We start from the raw sequence: 18,440 nt of genomic DNA on the forward strand, positions 1-18,440 counted from the left end.
GGATTATACACAACTTACACTTGGCATTGTGAACATCATTAAAACTCAGTAGGACAGTATTTTGACATTAGAAACAGCAGGCTGATCTTATGAGGAGGGAAGACCAAACATTTTCTCATCAGTTTAAGAGTAACCACGTCTGGGCATTAGTACTAACCTACAGCAAGAGCTCCTATGAGTCAATAAATGTTTATTTATCTCATTTATTGGCTGGAACTCTAACTCAGACTGACAAGTCTTCTTTAACTAACACAATGTTAGAAAATTTCCCTCAGAAAAAGATTATTAATCTTATTTGTATTAGTTCTACTGAGGAAATCAGCTCTATTAGGAAAGCAGAAAGAGACACCCACTAAGATGTCACTGCCCGTACCTTAGATGTGTTCTGTCCATCCGCATGCCTGGGCGTCAGCTCACAACACACCTTACACTGCCTCAGCTCACTTTCCTGGCCTTATTCAAAAGCATGCAAACGCTCTCTCTCAACTATTATTAGCAGGGATATTAACTGAGCAGTAATGTTTTCTGATTTTGTTCCATTTAACACCACTGTGTGATGACTCTCCAGTAATACTAGTTTTAAAGTAATCAGGAAGAAACAAAGAGAAGGAAAAGACTCTGGCTGTTAACTCTGTCAGCTGTTAAGGCACCCAGAGATTTTTTTTCTTTTTTTCTGTTTTGTTATCTATTTTTTTTTTAAACTAGCAAGTGACATACTGTAAAACCTTCTAGCACACCACAGTGTTTTAATAAAGGTTGACCACTGTGGAAGGACTATATTAATGTGACTATTTGATCCACCACCAAGCATATGTACTTTTATGAGGAAATCATTTAAAATCTACTCTCTTAGTAACTTTCAGTATGTTAGACCTAACTACTAACTGTACTCACTAATCCACATAGTACAGCTCCAAAATTTATCCTGCCATCTAGTGAAACTTTGTAGCCCAAGGGCAACATCTCTTGGTGTCCCCTGTTCCTCAACATTTATTCTTCTATGTATACATAGAAGTGTATGGTGGTACAGGAAACTCACTGAAGATGTAAGAGCTTTGCTTCCTAAACAAGAGAAAGACAGAGCAGCAGGCAGGAATTTTTTTTATAGCTTATACCATCTAATGATATAGTGGCAAGTAAAGTAATTGCTATGCTCAGAGTTTATGTGTAAAGGATAAAGAGTCATATTAAGTAAAATAATTTAAGAGGGAGATGAGCGCTATAAAGAAATATAAACATTACACTTCCTTTTTTTACTGTCGAGGGACAATTAAACTACTGTTTAATTAAGATATACTTTTTAAGTATTTTTTGATCTATTTATAACCTGTAACAAGAGTAGTGATGTAAAGAAAGGAGAAGGAGAGGAGAAGGAAGAGAAAGGGCTTTCACCCAGCAATGACACAACCCGATTCTGGGAAGGAAATGTGTTGCCAATGCTGTTTTGGTGTTAGCCTGTGTGTTGGGCCATAACCACAGCATTTCTGACAGCTTCCCTGGAAAAGCACAGATACCAAGGTCTCATCGCAGGTGAAGCATGGTTAATATGGCACTGATGTGTTCACTGTGTCCAAGTCAGTGACCAAGAAATCTCAATGAAAGCATTGAGTATAGCCAGGAACAGCAGGGACACAACCCATAAACTTGACCCCATGTTCTCAACTGGTTTATGACTTAGTCAGAATGCCAAACAAACCATTCAAGAACGATGTACAAGACCGGGGTACACACAAATGTGTGTGTACACAACAAAGTTCTAGGCTGCCATGACCCACATCTCTACAGAGCTACAAGAGGAGTCTCAAGGCTTAAGGTTAAAATGAAAGTGATAGAAAAACTCTCATTTCCTGACCTTTAAGGCCCAACACATAATAACCACAGAGTCCCTGAAATATCGCAACTGAAGACTAAAAGGCCTTGGTTTTTGTCTTGAAAACCTTGCCACATTTATGCAGTGATAGACACTTAATGCACTTGCCCCAGAGGCCATGACAGTCAAGTCCCATCCAGGGCTTGAAGCTGGATGTACTTTCTCTTAGAGAAAGAAACAGTAATAGACATATTTCTTTTTCCGACCCACTCACCTAGGAGGCCTAGTTTCTTTGCTCTCTCTGCCTTATTATAAACCTGAGACACAGACCAACTAGAAGAACAGGGTCCCAGTGGAAACCAGTACGAGAAGAATATTATTAGTGACACCGAGACCTGCATCCTACTGTTTAAGTGTGAAAATGAAACTGACACAGGAGGAAGGATCCAAGACCTTCAGACGTAACATGTGTCTAGTCCCGAGAGTCAGGAATTCTCTAATTGTCAAGAAAAATGTAAAAACAAGCAGTAGTTTTCAAAACCACTAAAAAAAAAAAAAAAAAAAAAAAAAAAAAAAACACACATAAGGTAGAGGGAGCCCAAGCTAGTAGGAGTTAAAATAAGCCGTGATTTTTGTAAAGTCTCTGCAGTCAAATGTGTCCTTACTTCGGTGTAATTTCAAGATTGTGTAAGACATGGCTGTAAGAATTCGCTCTCCTTCAAAGATATAGATGTCCCAGATCCTGAGGTTCAGCATAAAGGGAGTCTGGAACAAAGGACAAAGCAGAGTGATGTACCATTAGTGCTTCCCCTTACCTTGGCTGTGGACTTTCACAATTGAGCTTTCTAAAAAGTACTTACTCGATCAAGAAAACACTGAAAAAACCATTTCATTGTATAAAAACTTGTGTAGATTTCTTGAGAATCCTAAAAAACAAAGATCTCATAATTTCTGAGTTGTAGCAAACAAAATAGCAACAGAAAGGTGATTGTTAAAGGTGAGTACATAACTAACTCTTTACAAATATTTTCATACTGTTTTTCTATTCCTGTTTTTAATTCCCAAATTTAACTAATAAGAATTATCACAAGAATTATGTCACCATATTGGGACTGTAACACAATCATTAGTATATTCTGCAGTGAACTGCTTCATTACACCATTATATTTTATAGTAAAGCAGCATGTGATTCACAAGGAAGCAATTCTTATGCTTCTTATAATACTATCTGTACAATTTAAAACCTAAAAAAAAATGGAGAAATCACACATTTGTAAAATTGTTATTAGTAGTATTTATCAGTTTCATAGAAGTAATCTGAACCTATGAATTAGTACTGTGGTAGTCTATTAATACTAAATTTTACAAATCTAATGTTCTTCAAACAATTGAGGATTCTGACTACACAGTGAGCTAAGCAGGAACAGGGAACCCAGGCTGAATTTCATTAATCACCACATCGCCACTCTCAGTGAAGGTGGCTATAGTCAGCGGCACATCTACCTACCAAGTGTTGCTTAAGTTTGGACAGAAATTTATTCAGAATTTTTTCATGATGTTCTTGAAATCTCAAGAGTTTAGGAAAACCTTGGACAAAAAAACCTAGAACACAAACATAAAAACAGAACTTCAGAGACAATACTAACAAACCCCCAACTTAAAAATGTAACATAATGTAGCTGTCAAAACAAAATGAACATCCCTAGTGACCAGGGTGTTTTTTTCCCCATCATGGAAATAATTTCATGTGAACTTAGGATAGTAAAACTTTTAGCTAGTACTTGTTTGCTAACTACCACCTTTACTTTGTAGAACCGATAAAGAGGAAAACTTTAATAGCAAAAGACAATGGAAACTGAATAAATTTATCATAACAGTCTCCTTTTCCGGCGCTGGCTGTTCAATCTTGACAACCAGCCTGCTCTACTGTTAATGTCTTTCACATCTTACTACACTCTCCAAGTATACACTAACAATTTCACTACTGTGTTTCTAAATTTTTTTGAAAATCACTTTTAAATTCCTTTCATAAGCTATGTTTAACATCAGCTAAAACATGAAGACACTTTAAGTTATACCAAAACCTATATGTAATTATCTTCATTGTAATCTGTAGGATTTCTAGGAAGTAACTAACTGTAAATGATAAATTAGTACTAATTTGCATATTTAAGCTCACTGAATTTACAACTATTTTTATATATTTTCAGATAGTTATACAATCAATTTCAAGAACATTTACTCAATGGACTTTATTTCTGCAATTAGTATTTTTGAACCTAGTTTCTAAGCACATCTGGAACATTTTAATAGACATCTTTTGGTTTCCGAAGAACCCAGTAACAACCAGCTTAAACATGCTATGATTATCTAACATATCTTCACGTTTCAGTGACATCCTGGTCTCAGTATTCTAAAATTGGTCTCTGCCCAGTTCTAGGTTGATCCCATACACTTACAAGTGATAAACTTTCACACAGAAAATAAAAAGAGCAGAGGTAACCTTCAGTCACAAAACTGCACAGGTCTAGAAACAAATTATCCCTCAAGTACAAAGTCACCCATAAAAAAGCTCTGAACAACACTGTAAGAACAACTGATAGGACAGTGACAGCTGGAGCTAAGTCAGCACAAGAGGTTTAAAAGAAAACACCATTTTCTAAAATCAGATAAAAACATCACCACACAATTAACCTATCACCGAAGCAGGAAACACTCCACTATATTCCAGGACGGTTTGGGAACACCAGGGAGCCCAGATAAAGACCAATGATAATGATGAGCTCTTTTTGTCAAGATGTCTTTTTAAATGATACAGCTTACTAGATGATAACTTGATACAACAGTATGTCTCACTTCTGGAGTCCATTTAAGGCACTCAAAGTACCCAGAATCAGTTATCATGCAGCTATTTGTTAACATAATACCGAGGAACATGGGAGCAAGACTGAAGCACACGATCACACCCTTCTTTAAACAAGCCTGTTAGATTGACTGTATCATAAGGATTATGGAGGATCCTAATTTTGAAACATTTAAATGAGCATTCTCTGTGCTAGGTTCAGTTGCTGTGGGATGTTCTGTATGGCAAATGTGTTGCTGATTAGTCATTAAATAAAACACTGATTGGCCATTGGCTAGGCAGGAAGTGTAGGCGGGACAAGGAGGAGAATAAAGCTGGGAAGTGGAAGGCTGAGTCAGAGAGACACTGCCAGCCACCACGATGACAAACAGCATGTGAAGATGCCGGTAAGCCACGAGCCATGTGGCAAGGTAAAGATTAATGGAAATGGATTAATTTAAGCTGTAAGAACAGTTAGCAAGAAGCCTGCCACGGCCATACAGTTTGAAACCAATATAAGTCTCTGTGTTTACTTGGTCGGGTTTGAGAGGCTGTGGGACTGGCAGGTGAGAGAGATTTGTTCTGACTGTGGGCCAGGCAGGAAAACTTAAGCAACATTCAGTTACTGTATAAGCCTAAAGTCTCACAAAGTGACCTAAGTTCTTAGGTTCGTTCTTAGAGTAACTAATACTGCCTTTGTGTAACAGGTGCTCTATCACTGAGTGATGACCTCAGCTATGCTTGTCTTCAATCCGCTATTACCATCTAGGATGGCACTGGAAACAGAAGAGCACATAATCCTGCATTATGGGAACAAATATCACTTTCACTCCTAAGACAAGCTGCCAACTCTGAAATAAAGTTCAATGCATTTTCTTGGCAAATGTAAGGAAAAGGCCATTAAACTCAATTTGTTAATGGGAAAACAAACAAAAAAGTTTTGTGTTTTGTGAAATACTAAATAATTAAGGTCAAAACATGTTATTGGCCTTAATGGAACGAGATGTAAGGCTGGAAGAAGCAAAAGCCACACCTGAAAAATAAAACTACTTAATTACTATGTACTCTTTCTTGAGATACTTAAGTGTTGCTTCCTGATTAATATTCTGTAACGTTATACATCAGAGCACTCAATGAAAGACAACATTTCATTAGAATAGCAAGTGTTTTGACCCAAAGGTTACCTTTTACTTTTCCTAATATAGGTTTTCCTAAATTCTTCCACACCTAAATTAATTTCTTTTGACTGAGGGTAAGAAAGAAAAGAATTTTAAAATGCCAGTAATACAGTTTGGGGAAAAGACAAAGAAAACTCAATGTGAATAGAAATAGTTAATAAAGAAAAATCAAAGAAGAAATGAGTAATTAAAAAAACAACAAGAAATTAGTAATAACTAAATGAACTAAATAAGGTCTGGGATCAACATCTGCTGGACATAATTAGCCAGGAGCCGCTGGTTTTGCTTCAGGCTGCTTTCTCCCTTGCTTGTTTATCCTTATATATACATGAGGCTTTCTTACCATGCATAGCATGTCTGGGGCCGGAGAAGAGTTTGACCAGGGCCCAGAAGGCGTCTTCCTCGTTCATGTACATGAGGAGTAGGGCTGTTATTTGGCTCATCCCCTGACAGTACCCAACTTCCTAAGGAGCAATGAAAACAGAGACTGGGGGCTTTACAATCAAATTCCATGAACACATACATGAGAAAGGTTAATCTATAAAATACCAGAAAATGCCTGGATACATTACTGAGCAATTCTAGAGATAACTGTTGCAAAATCTATAGCATCAGGGCACATACTACACAAGAATACAACTGTGCTCAAGAGTAAACAGGTGTGGGGGAAGCCTCAAGCTACATTTTAAAAACCCGTTTTGTATGTGATACTGAAATACAGTTCTAAAGAGTGCTAACACTCATTTTATTGAGTATATGGTTCCCAAATGCTGTCAAACTGTTCCCGAAATCTCAGGTTCACGTCTTGTCTCCTCTGTTTCCGAAGCTAGGTTTAGTTTGGTCTACTCCTCACAGCGTTCCCATGGGGACAAAGTAGGCTATTGCAACAGCACTTCCAGGAGTAATGCTCAGGCAGCAGCCCAGCGCTCCCTCTCCTACCCCGCCATGCCTAGTCTAACATGCTTAAAGGAGAAAACCAAGGACCATGAAAATGTAATGAAACAAGAACAATCTGGAGAGAGAGGAAAAGGGAGGCTCACAGGCACCTCTTTAGGTTTTCCTACTTCCAAATCATGGGTCAACGTGGGGGCTCTCAAAACACCAGAGCTAACAGGGACTATGGAGACCATTGGACATGAAGAATGGCCTACAAGTGCCGTGTTAGGTAGAGAGTGCCAACAAAAACCTTTAGTCCTCAGAACATCAGTCAAAGAACTGGGCAGGCATGCCCCAACTTACCGTATTATAGATAGAATATGCAGCAAGAACATGGAATAAGGATTGTTGCCTAGAGAATTGAAAATTTATATTACATATAGTTTACTTAGTTTTCAAAAGAATTTAATTTTTAAAACTATAAACTTAAAAAAAAAAAACCAGGTTGACTAAAAACAAAGAGAATCCAGATAAAATTACTATTTTGGTTTTTTAAAAAGCATCCCAAGCTCAAACTGAACCAGAATTCTCAACAGTTTAAATCTGAGATGACATCATCATACATTCAGATAGAAAGACTTCCTCTGGGAAGTATCAAGGCTTCGCTGAGTTCTTATGTTCACTTCCTTCTTTCATTCAACTATCTTACTCTAAAGCTACTGGTGAAACATGTTGATGGCCTCTTGAAGACTCTCAAGCAGTAGCTAAGAGCAGGAAGTGGCAGCTTGGGAAGACACTCCTTAGGAGGCTGAACTGTTCTAGCCTAAGACTAGCTGATCCATCAGAGTGGAGGCAGGAGAGCTGTACTCACTACACTCCTAATGGCTCACCGCTACAGTTGGTGCCACTTCGATCTTTGCTGACTCAGAGATCTTGCTTCTAACAGAACTGGCCTGGTGGTGCACATCTGTAATCCCAACACCCAGGGGCTAAGGCAGGAGGTTCACAAGTTCTAAGCCATCCTGGGCTATATAGTGAGAACCTATCTCAAAAAACCAAAGCAGAACAAAACAGAAAAGAGAAATGATCTCACAGAGAGACACAACAACGATTCCATCAAGCAAGTGGGACCTCAAGGAAGTGAGACCGCCACTCAACTGATATATAGCTATATAGATATATATCTATATAGATATTTTGGTTTTTCGAGACAGGGTTTCTCTGTGTAGCTTTGAAGCCTGTCCTGGAACTCGCTTTGGAGACCAGGATGGCCTCGAACTCACAGAGATCTGCCTACCTCTGCCTCCCAAGTGCTGGGATTAAAGGCGTGCGCCACCACCGCCCGGCCTTCCCTTATATTTTGGTGTGAATGTCTACATATTAGTATTTTCTTCCTTTTAGCATCTTATATTAGAAGTATTAATAGGTAACTCTATACTACAGTATTTAAACATGACTACCAGCAAAGGACTTGGACTCCACTTGTGGACAAAGGATTAGTATGTTTTCAGCTGTTAGTAAAACAGCTGCATCATGCTAGACAAATGCATGATTTTGTTATGGCCTCACACAGAAATCAGAATGGTTTAAAGGGATGTGTGTGAGCACCAAGTTGACAAGGACAAGCTGCGATGGTCAACTACAACAGTCAGCAGCTATGCTACAATCCCTCATTACTCAAGTACGGACTTAGGTGCTGCTGTCAAGTGCTTTACAGATGTTGAATTTGATTGGGGAAATTGTCCAAGGCATCCAAACAGACTGAACCATGGGCTTCTAGCCTGCCCTTTCTGGTCAAGCCAGTCTTAAGACAGTTCCCCTACAGTTTCTGTTTTGCTGGCTGGACTCTAGATGATACAGAGGTCGGCACAATAGCACCTTTTCATCCACACACTGACCCAGTGATGGCCACCTGTGGGAAGTACAGATGCTCGTCACACTCCATTCATTAACTTCTCACTTAACTCTCTTTCTTTCTTTCGGGTTCCATTTACTCATGAGGTCACAGTTAGAGAGATAAACTTATTACTATCAGTTTTCAAACACATGCAAGCTCTCATGTCTATTAATGGCTTCAAACTTGCAATCCTCCTGCCTCAGCCTCCCTAGTGTCCACAAAATATTTTTAAGAATTTTAAAATCATAAAATAATCCCTTACCAATTTTACAGCATGTACTACGTCAATGTTTTAAAATGTTAAATGAAGTTAGATTCCAGTTTCAGTCAACATGGACTCAATGAACTGCAAAAGCCTTTAGGATCTAAATAAAGATTATAGTTCAAACAAGACATTCTAAAAGTACAGTTTACCTTAAAGACTCCAATAAAGATCATTTACACATTCTATTCACATTTTATAATATTAAACTTTACTTACTTAACACCATATCTGTCTCTAAACATAATGTGGTTCCTAAATGTGCGGTTCACGTCAAGGTCTATTTGTCTGATGTCAGGTGAACAACCCCGTGCTCTATGCTTTAATTTCTGAAGAAGAAAAAGAAGAGAAGAAAACAATTTTATGAAAATCACTTGCTGGAAGTCTATGATAAATAGCAAAATGATCCTCATTAAAAAACTTTGCATGCGTTTCCATTCATTTGGCTATTTGTCCCTGTGCTTTATCCAACCTTGGTCTCAAATAGCCAAATGAATGGAAACACATGAACTATGAACCAATGGCTGAGGGGTCCCCACTGGATCAGGCCCTCCGAATGGGTGAGACAGTTGATTGGCTTGATCTGTTTGGGAGGCATCCAGGCAGTGGGACCAGATCTTGTGCTCATTGCATGAGTTGGCTGTTTGAAACCTGGGGCCTATGCAGGATTGTTTGGCTCGGCCTGGGAGGAGGGGACTAGACCTACCTGGACTGAGTCTACCAGGTTGACCTCAGTCTGTGGGGAAGGCTTTGCCCTGGAGGAGATGGGAATGGGGGGGGGGGGCGTTGGGGGGAAGGTGAGGGGGACGGGAGGGGGGGAGAACAAGGGAATCCGTGACCGATATGTAGAACTGAATCGTATTGCAAAATAAATTAAAATAAATTAAAAAAAAAATACATATTTGCCCTTTCCAAGAAAAAAAAAAAAAAAAAACTTTGCATGCATGCATACATGTGTGTATGTATGTATGTATGTATGTATTGGCAGAGGGTAGAGCTGGGAAAATCACTCCCAGGGTTTAAAGAAAGATCTAGCCAATCTAAAAAGACACACAAAGAAAACTTTCCTTCCTTCCACACCCCATCTACTCTGCTCACGGCCCTTCCCCCTTTCCTTTCTCTTCCATGGTATCTACAGTGAGATTTAGGTCATGGAACGGCTGAGGTTTGCAGGACTACGATGGCTGAGTGGTGCACTCTACAAGGAATTCTTTTTCTCTCTAGCTCAGTATTTTCTTTCCTTGGAATGAGTGACTGCTTCTTGATTTGCTTCACTTTCTACATCCTTGTAGGAAACTCAACACCAAGTCTGAAGCACTTTGTAGAATTCACAGGATATCCTAACAAACACTGATCAGTTTCTTTTCTTTCCATCTTTTCGGGTTTTTTTTGGTCTCACTCTGTAGCCTTAGCTGGCCTGGAACTCACTACAGAGACAAGGCTGGCCTTGAACTCGCAGAGATATATCTGTCTGCCACTGCCTCCTGAGTGCTGGGTATAAAGACATGCACTACAGAGCTAGGCCCTAGTGGCCAACTTCTTAAACTTTCTGCCAAAGCAGCCAGCCATGCCTCTGCTTGGGTGGCTTGTCCTCAGGCTACTGCCTCTGGTCCAAGGGCCTCCTTCACCATCTACTGACGCTTCCTTAGCTCTGCTCTGAGGCTGCGTCCTTGATCCCTGGGCCTTGGTTTATAGACTGCATTCTCCAATAGCTACTGTGAATGGGCACCACAGAAACAAAGGTTTGGAAACCTTGAATATCTGGTGACTTACTCTTTCAGATGACTCTGGAAGCTGCTTAAGAATTATAAATTACGCCGGGCAGTGGTGGCGCACGCCTTTAATCCCAGCACTCGGGAGGCAGAGCCAGGCGGATCTCTGTGAGTTCGAGGCCAGCCTGGGCTACCAAGTGAGTTCCAGGAAAGGCGCAAAGCTACACAGAGAAACCCTGTCTCGAAAAACCAAAAAAAAAAAAAAAAAAAAAAAAAAGAATTATAAATTACAAGTATTCTTGCTCAAAAGGCACTGCTTTATCATTTTCTGGCCTGTGTTGCCACTGGAATTCTTACTTTTTATGCAAGATCTTTTCTTCTCTGGAAGTTGATGGGAGTACTCTCCATGTTTGGAAGTTGATGGGAGTACTCTCTGTTTGGAAGTTGGTGGGAGTACTCCCCATGTTTGGAAGTTGATGGGAGTACTCTCTGTTTGGAAGTTGATGGGAGTATTCTCCATGTTTGAAAGTTGGTGGGAGCACTCTGTTTAGAAGTTGCCCATTTCTTTACTTGTTCTAGATCGATTTGCATCCAGACTTGGGCACTTTTAATCTTACAAACTCATACACCTCTCATCTCTGCAAAACTGTCTTTAATGATTCCGGATTCCTCTATCAATTTCCTCTTCCTCCCCTGCCATGATTCCATTTTCTTTCTGGAGCTTGGTTATTATAGTGTGGGATCTCCTAAGCAATCAGCTCATTTTCTTTTTTCTCTATTAGTGCTCATATCTAAGCCTTTAAATTTTATTTTCTGAGAAATTTCTTCAATTGTTATTTTCAATTAAGTTTTTCATTTTTATTTTTTATATTCTTAAGGTCTTTGTTGCTACAGAATGCTCCTTTTTATAGCTTCCTATGCTTGTTTTATGGACGCAATATTGATTTCATTTCTCTGAAGATATTAACAACAATCTTTTAGGCTTTCTTCTTATTCTATGGTGTATTTTTCTACTTGTTTTTATTTGTTTCCAATTTAAGTCCCTTTCCTCAAATGACTACTAATATTTTGTTATCTGTTTTTACTTGAAAGTAAGGCATTAAACAAAGCTGTGTGCCCAGATGGGCTTCAGGACAGTGGACAGTGATGTCACTGTAGAGTGGGAGGTAGCCGCGCAGCTGCAGTGCAGTCACGGGAACCCCAGGTCTATGGTTGATGTTCCTGCACAGCTGGGCCAGGTGCTGCTTCACCTTCTCTCAGTAAGAGACCTACAGCCCTGGGCCTGTGCTGGAGGAGACTTGGGGACTCGATCCGATTGCTTCTCTCAGTAAGAGACCTACAGCCCTGGGCCTGTGCTGGAGGAGACTTGGGGACTCGATCCGACTGCTTCTCTCAGTAAGAGACCTACAGCCCTGGGCCTGTGCTGGAGGAGACTTGGGAACTCGATCCGACTACTTCTCTCAGTAAGAGACCTACAGCCCTGGGCCTGTGCTGGAGGAGACTTGCAGTCCAGACTGTGGCAGATGTTACTTCTTCCACTTTCTTATTCCTTATAGGTTTGCCTTTTTAAAACTTTGTTGTCGATTTAGTGGCATTTCTGGGGAAAGGGAACTAAACTGTGACTGTTTTCATCACCAGTGTTTAACCAGAAAGATGATTAAATTTTCAACAATTTGTACTTATCTATGTTTAAGTATAATCATCCATAGACACACATTCATATGGATTCATTTATCATATACTGGTAATACAGACTGAGACTAAAATCAACTCTAATAAATACATATAAAACATAACTTTAACCCCTAAGTTAAGAAGGAAAAAGTGCAGTAAAGGCCATGTGGTTATATCTAGAATATACATGGGCCTGACATGTATGTGTGTGTGTGTGTGTGTGTGTGTATTTTTTAAAGTATGTTTTGAGGTGCGACCTTCTGCAGCTTTTTAAAATAAGAGAGTAGGCTAGGGAGTGACCCAGTAGATAACATTTTTCTAGTCTATGAGAGGCTCTAAGTTTCATCCTCAGCACTACAAAATACCCAAAAGAAAACATGAAGAATAACCACAGTATGTTCCAGAGTTTTGAAGCAGTACACACAGTAACCTGTATATATTTGGTATTTAAATATCTTTTATTGTTAAGGAAATGGTCAAATACAGAGGCTTCACTTATTCTAAAGGTCTCCTGGTAAAAGCTGAGATGTTAAAACATAGGAAAAAATATTTAAGACATGACAAAAAATGTATTAAATTAAAATTTAGCTGGAGAAAAAAAAAAAGACCCAAACATACCTATAATACTGGCTTTTCTCAAAGACATGTAAGTCAGAGCAAAGCCACTAGGACAGAAGCAAAGGCCAGGGAAGTAGGGGAATGTACAGGGCACAAATGGTACTCATGTTTTCAAGGGCTTACAAGCTAATGCAAAAGATGCAGTGAAACAAACCCAGTGCCTCCCAGCCCCCAAGCAGGAGGTGAGCAGACTCTCCAGACCGGGTGATCGACATTCACAAGCATCACAGGGATACACAGAGGGATGAGCCTATAAGCCAAGACAGTGGCAGTGGGGAAAGCAGTGAGCTGAGAAAGGTCAGCAGCGTCTCTGTGGGGTTCCTCCCAGAAGCCTGAGCCAGGCTCATGCTGTGGAGATTTTATAACCATGGTAGATGGACTTTCTGCCATTTTAAGGTATGCTGCTAAATTAGAGACAGACACAAGTGTGATATAATTAAATTAAAAGGGAAAACACTGGCCCACAGCCAGAGCTAACTGGATTTTAAAACTTGTTTCTTCTTTGCTCACCCAGGGTGAGAAGTTACCGAACCTTACTAAGCTCGGGTTCCTGGTCTGTTAAATGAAATGATAATGATACAGAGAACAGTAGTAAAACCTGCCTGGTGCTATAATGGCAAAAATTAAGTAAGATAATCCCTGTAGAGCACTCAGATAATGTTCATAAAGTATCCTAACAAGGTCAATGTTCCTCAAGGTGAAGTAGGAAAGATGCTTCTAAAATACAATAATACAATACTTCAAACTAAAACCAACCACATCCCAGGTAGAGAGATGGAATCAGAAAGGTATTCCAAAGTACCTTGAAAACTCAACCCTTTTTCTCCCCACCCCTCTCACGCTTTCTAGTCCACTGAGACTTCATGATTTCAACTCAGTCAAGGCTTTTTTGTTCTGCTGTCTAAACGTCATGCACTACCCAGAATGTAAATATCTCTGTCCAGTTTTATGTCCTCACAGAAAGCAACAGTTGTGGACACTACACTTGCTTATCTTTGTGTGCTGTGCAATAACAAGCAGAGCTCTGCTCCAAGAAGGGACACAGTAGTCCTCAGGCAAAGCTAAAGGCCTGACTGTGTGTAGTGGTATTTGCTCTGCCCATGACCTTGGGCTACAGGGCCCGAAGGAGGCGGTGCTTCTTGCCATTGTATGTGATAAGAAGCACCCTACAGCCCAAGGTCATACCACTACAACTGTGTCAAACATGCCAGGCTCCATCAGAGAACGCCTCGTTCATAGAGATGTGCAGACAGAAACATAAGCCACTTTTGTAGAGGGACAAGGAAAGAGTGGTCAGGAAAAGAAAGCATGATTAAATAATGTCATGAGGGGATTAAATGCTAATTGTAATGTCTGAAGGTATCAAACTAAATAATGAGCCTGGGAGCTCTAACGCTCATTTGTTTTGTTGTTATTGGGTTACCAACCCACTCTCTTACATTAACTAGTCAGGATGACTTTATATAGGAAAAAATATATATACAATATATTAGGCTGAAGAGTCCCCCAAAGTTCATGTCTGACCAGAAGCAGTGCACATGGCCTTGTTTGGAAACAGACTTTGAAGCTCAGATGAGACCATGTGCATTACAATGAAACTGAAGTCCAATGGCCGGCCCACCTTCTCAGGGAAGACACAGACACACAGGACACGGGACACAGAGAAGCTGCTACAGAGCTACAAGCCAAGGACCACCAACAAAGGCTGGCAGAAGGCCAAGAGAGTCTTCCCTGTAGCCTTGAAAGGCAGCCAGGTCCTGCAGTAACACTAACTTCTGAACTCTATGCTCCAGAACTGTGACAGACTAGATTGCTGTGGCTTTTAGTCACCCACATTATACCTCTTGGCTCTAGCAGGCCTGGAAGTGAATACAGTGCACAGATAAAACTACTGTGTACTCTGGTTATTTTCTATGTTCATTCATTACCCAGATATTTACTGAGCATGGACTGTATGCTGGGTACCCTGTTCTAAGTACTAGAGTTGAGCTGTATGTGCGTTCTCTCGGGCACACATCACTTTGAACATTGGTGGGCTCTAAAACCTCGATGCTAATAATAAACATCTTATCAGTAGTCTAAAATAATTTCAAACTCTAATACCCTGAAATACAAATGCACTCACTGCCTATGTGAAGTCCTGTATTCTTATAAAGCTTTCATCTGAGTCTGTACATGGGCAAGAAAGACATCAAAAGACACTAAAGTGCCTTTTACAACTGGCTGTGTTTAAATTGATTTTTCTTTTCTTCCCCATTTGTTCTGTTGTAATTCATTCTATTTAAATACATTTTTTTCATGGAACAAACTTTAAAACCTATGGATCTAAGAATCTTAGATGTACAGTTCTTATTCTTTCCAAAAGTTAATATAAACTTAGGTTTAGAAAGAGTATGGCTACATAAAAAGGAGGTATATTTAATCATTATGCAATTTAAGGGAAAAATTCATCACTCAGTCAGGTTTAACTTTTTAATTCATAAATTATAACATGAAGACACCAAATCGTCTTGGGAACAGGGTTCCCCTCACTCAGCATTACTGAACAATCACAATGCAGGTAGGTGTTGGATAAATGGGATTCTGCTTTCACCTTACTCGTAAACTCTAAACATGGTGTCAATCTCCTTACTAGCAGAACAATCAAATGTAAGTCAGTTTTCCTTATAAACACGCCTCAGCACTAACTGATCCCCGTCGGTGTCTAATGATCCTGGTCGATACAGACAACACTTGATCTAAAATCTGAGGAGACTGGCACTAACAGGACCAAAGCAGTAAGCGTCGAAATCTCCACACAACTTCAGGGGACAGGGGAGAGCATGTCACCCTGAAAACAAAGAGAAATGATTCTGCATTTTAGAGTCATAGATAGTTTAGCTACTCACACTATACAGGTCTCTTGTTTCTTCCTTCATCTTAGGGATCTCAAGAAGAAGAGCCCAGACTTCACCTCGGAGCTGGAGTGGAATTCCTTTGTAAATTCGTCTATGAAACTGATTAAAAGAGAAAGAAACTGGAGAAGGTTACAAACTGACGAAAGCTTAGGCAGTCCCTTCCATTCATCTACTGAGTATGTCAGGGTTTTTTTTCAGATATTCATGACTATTAATTTATAAATTTTAATTAGTCAATACAATTAGGTTCTGTCACTTCTTCTTTTTTTTTTTTTTTTAGGTCCTAAAAGGGAAACATAATCACAGAAGGAAAAAAAGAAAGAACTACCAAAAGAAAACAGGGGGGAAAAATGTCAAGAACACTTGGTGAATTGGTACACCTGACTATTACAGAAGTGTCCCTTACAGTTATGGGAGCAGAGCCCATGCTCTTTGGTAACTGTGAACATCTTATTTACACATTTCCTTATCAGACACCACCCCTCCCCCACACTGCTAGAAGGTGATCCAAACAGCAGAAAGCAGCCTTGCACCGAAGCATCCTCAGGAGTGAGAAAGTTTTGTCTAACCTCTTTCCTAATACCATCTCCAGAAGAATACATTGAACTCCATCTCAGAGCTCAACTGTGCACCTTGTCCTTTGTCCCTTTTCTTAAATGGCACTCAACCTATCTGATCATGCAAAACAGCTGGCAAATCTCCATCAGAGAAAGACAGAGACCCCTTCTTACTCCTTCCCCAACTGTGTAGGGAATCAAGCCCAGAGCCTTGTACATGGTAAGCAAGTGCTCTCAACTACTAAGCTACATCCCCAGCCCACAATTTGCTTTTCAAAAAAAATTAGGCATCTAAGTAATCATTATCATCTTAGGTGCTTGAAATAGGCATTGCAATTACCCTAAGGATCTTAAGACGCAACAGACCTCCTTACCTTATAATTATGTATTTCAGGACCATTCAAAATAATATACAAATCTATTAAGGTCATTATAACTTTGAAATTAAAAAATTAATGTCTAAACAAAGAAATGATTGCTAGATTATGGCAGGAGCCACTAAGGAGGGTTTGGGATTTTACTTATTTCTTTAGACTTTACAACACTTGCATATACATAATGATGTATCTAGGAGATGAAACCCAAGTCTAAGCATTAAATTCTTTTGTTTTATCCACAACTTAAACACATAAGCTGGAAGGTTTTTTTTTTTGTTTTTGTTTTTGTTTTTGTGTGTGTGTGTGCGCACATTTTTGTTTCAGGGGGCTGCAAGGGTACACGTGTGCAGACACACAAGCTATGCATATGCATACACAGGCCATAGCAGTTATTCTTAATTCTTCAGGTACTGTTTATTAATTCTTCAGGTACTGTTACCTTCATCTCTTGGAACAGGGCCTCTACAGGTCTGGTACTTGCCAAGTAAGCTAGGCTGATAGACCAGCAAGCCCCAGGGATCCATCTATCTGTACTCCCCCAAACAGTGACTGTAAGCATGTGCCACCACACCAAGCACCTTAAGGTAATTTTATTCAGTATCTTCAGTGTTTTGACTGTGATCTGTCACATAAGATCAGGTGTGGAACTGTCTACCTGTAACATCGTGTGAGCACAACCAAGTTTTAGATTCTAGGACATTTCCGATTTCAAAGTCTCACATCAAGAACGCACAATCTATTTAACTTTACATCTAAGAGGGAACAAATCAAGTTGTCATGGTTAAATTAAGAGAAAAAGTAACAAAACTCCAGGAAGAAATAAAAATTTCAATGGCTACCAGGCTATCCCAGAGCTGAATGTTAAAATGAGTGAAAAAGAAATACTGACATGTTGTCACTATCCCCATCCACAGAACCAACTAACTAACTTACTAAATCTTACTAAGCATTGACTATATACGGGAAACTAATTTAAATTTGTTGCCATATATTTATACCATTTAATTATGCCAACAACCCAACTGTACATACATGGAAAGTAAATCATAAAGAAGATAAATAAGTTGCCCAATGACAAGTCTAAAAAGTTACCGATTATTGAAAAGAAGGGAGGTCCAGGTGGGAAAGTGCTTGCAGCACAGAGCACGAGGCCCTGAGTTCAGATTCTCAGCCCCTGTGTAAAAGCCCAGTGCAGCAACATGTGCTCATAACCCCAGTGCTGGAGAAGCAGACAGGAGAGTCCCTAGGGGTTGCTGGCTAAGACTCTAGCTGAATTGATGAGCTCCAGGCCAATGGTAGCGAGCCTGTAACAAGAATAAGGTGGGGCTGGGGCTGTAGCTCAGTGGGAGGGTGCCTGCCTAGCATGCCTAAGGCCCTAGGTTAAATTCCTAGTATGATCAAAACAAATGACAACAACAGAAAAATGAAAACCCTCGACTTGAGGCTGCTTTGACCGGGAAGGTGGCTCTGTGGGAAAGAGCACTTGGTGTGCAAACCTGAGGACCAAAGTTCAAATCCCTGTCAAGCACCCTGTAAAGATACCTGGGCATGGTTGTGCAGACCCACAATGCCTGCACTGTGGTAAGGGTATGGTAACAGGAAGCTCACCATTAGCCAGCCTAGCTGAAATGGCAAATTCCGGGCTCAGTGAGAGCTCATGCTTAAGAGGCTAAGACAGAGAGTGACAGAACAGAACACCAGAGTCCTGATCTGATCTCTCAGCACACACGTGCACAAGG

General features: G+C 40.0%; 1 protein-coding gene across 2 annotated transcripts in view; it reads right to left on the bottom strand.

Moving 5' to 3' along the window:
- The window catches only part of Usp6nl (USP6 N-terminal like), a 133,620-nt gene that overhangs the window by 20,071 nt on the left and 95,109 nt on the right, over positions 1–18,440 (bottom strand). For both annotated transcript variants that reach the window (XM_052727728.1, XM_052727727.1), the window contains 7 exons: positions 15,759–15,866; positions 9,086–9,195; positions 7,071–7,119; positions 6,175–6,295; positions 3,319–3,413; positions 2,671–2,736; positions 2,476–2,575 (listed from right to left, as the gene is read on the bottom strand). In XM_052727728.1, coding sequence (XP_052583688.1) covers positions 2,476–2,575; positions 2,671–2,736; positions 3,319–3,413; positions 6,175–6,295; positions 7,071–7,119; positions 9,086–9,195; positions 15,759–15,866 — 649 coding nt within the window. The remainder of the gene's footprint in view (positions 1–2,475; positions 2,576–2,670; positions 2,737–3,318; positions 3,414–6,174; positions 6,296–7,070; positions 7,120–9,085; positions 9,196–15,758; positions 15,867–18,440) is intronic.

This window comes from Peromyscus californicus, unplaced genomic scaffold, assembly GCF_007827085.1.
Source record: "Peromyscus californicus insignis strain IS unplaced genomic scaffold, ASM782708v3 Scaffold_8__1_contigs__length_139910024, whole genome shotgun sequence".
Classification (NCBI taxonomy): Eukaryota; Metazoa; Chordata; class Mammalia; order Rodentia; family Cricetidae; genus Peromyscus; species Peromyscus californicus.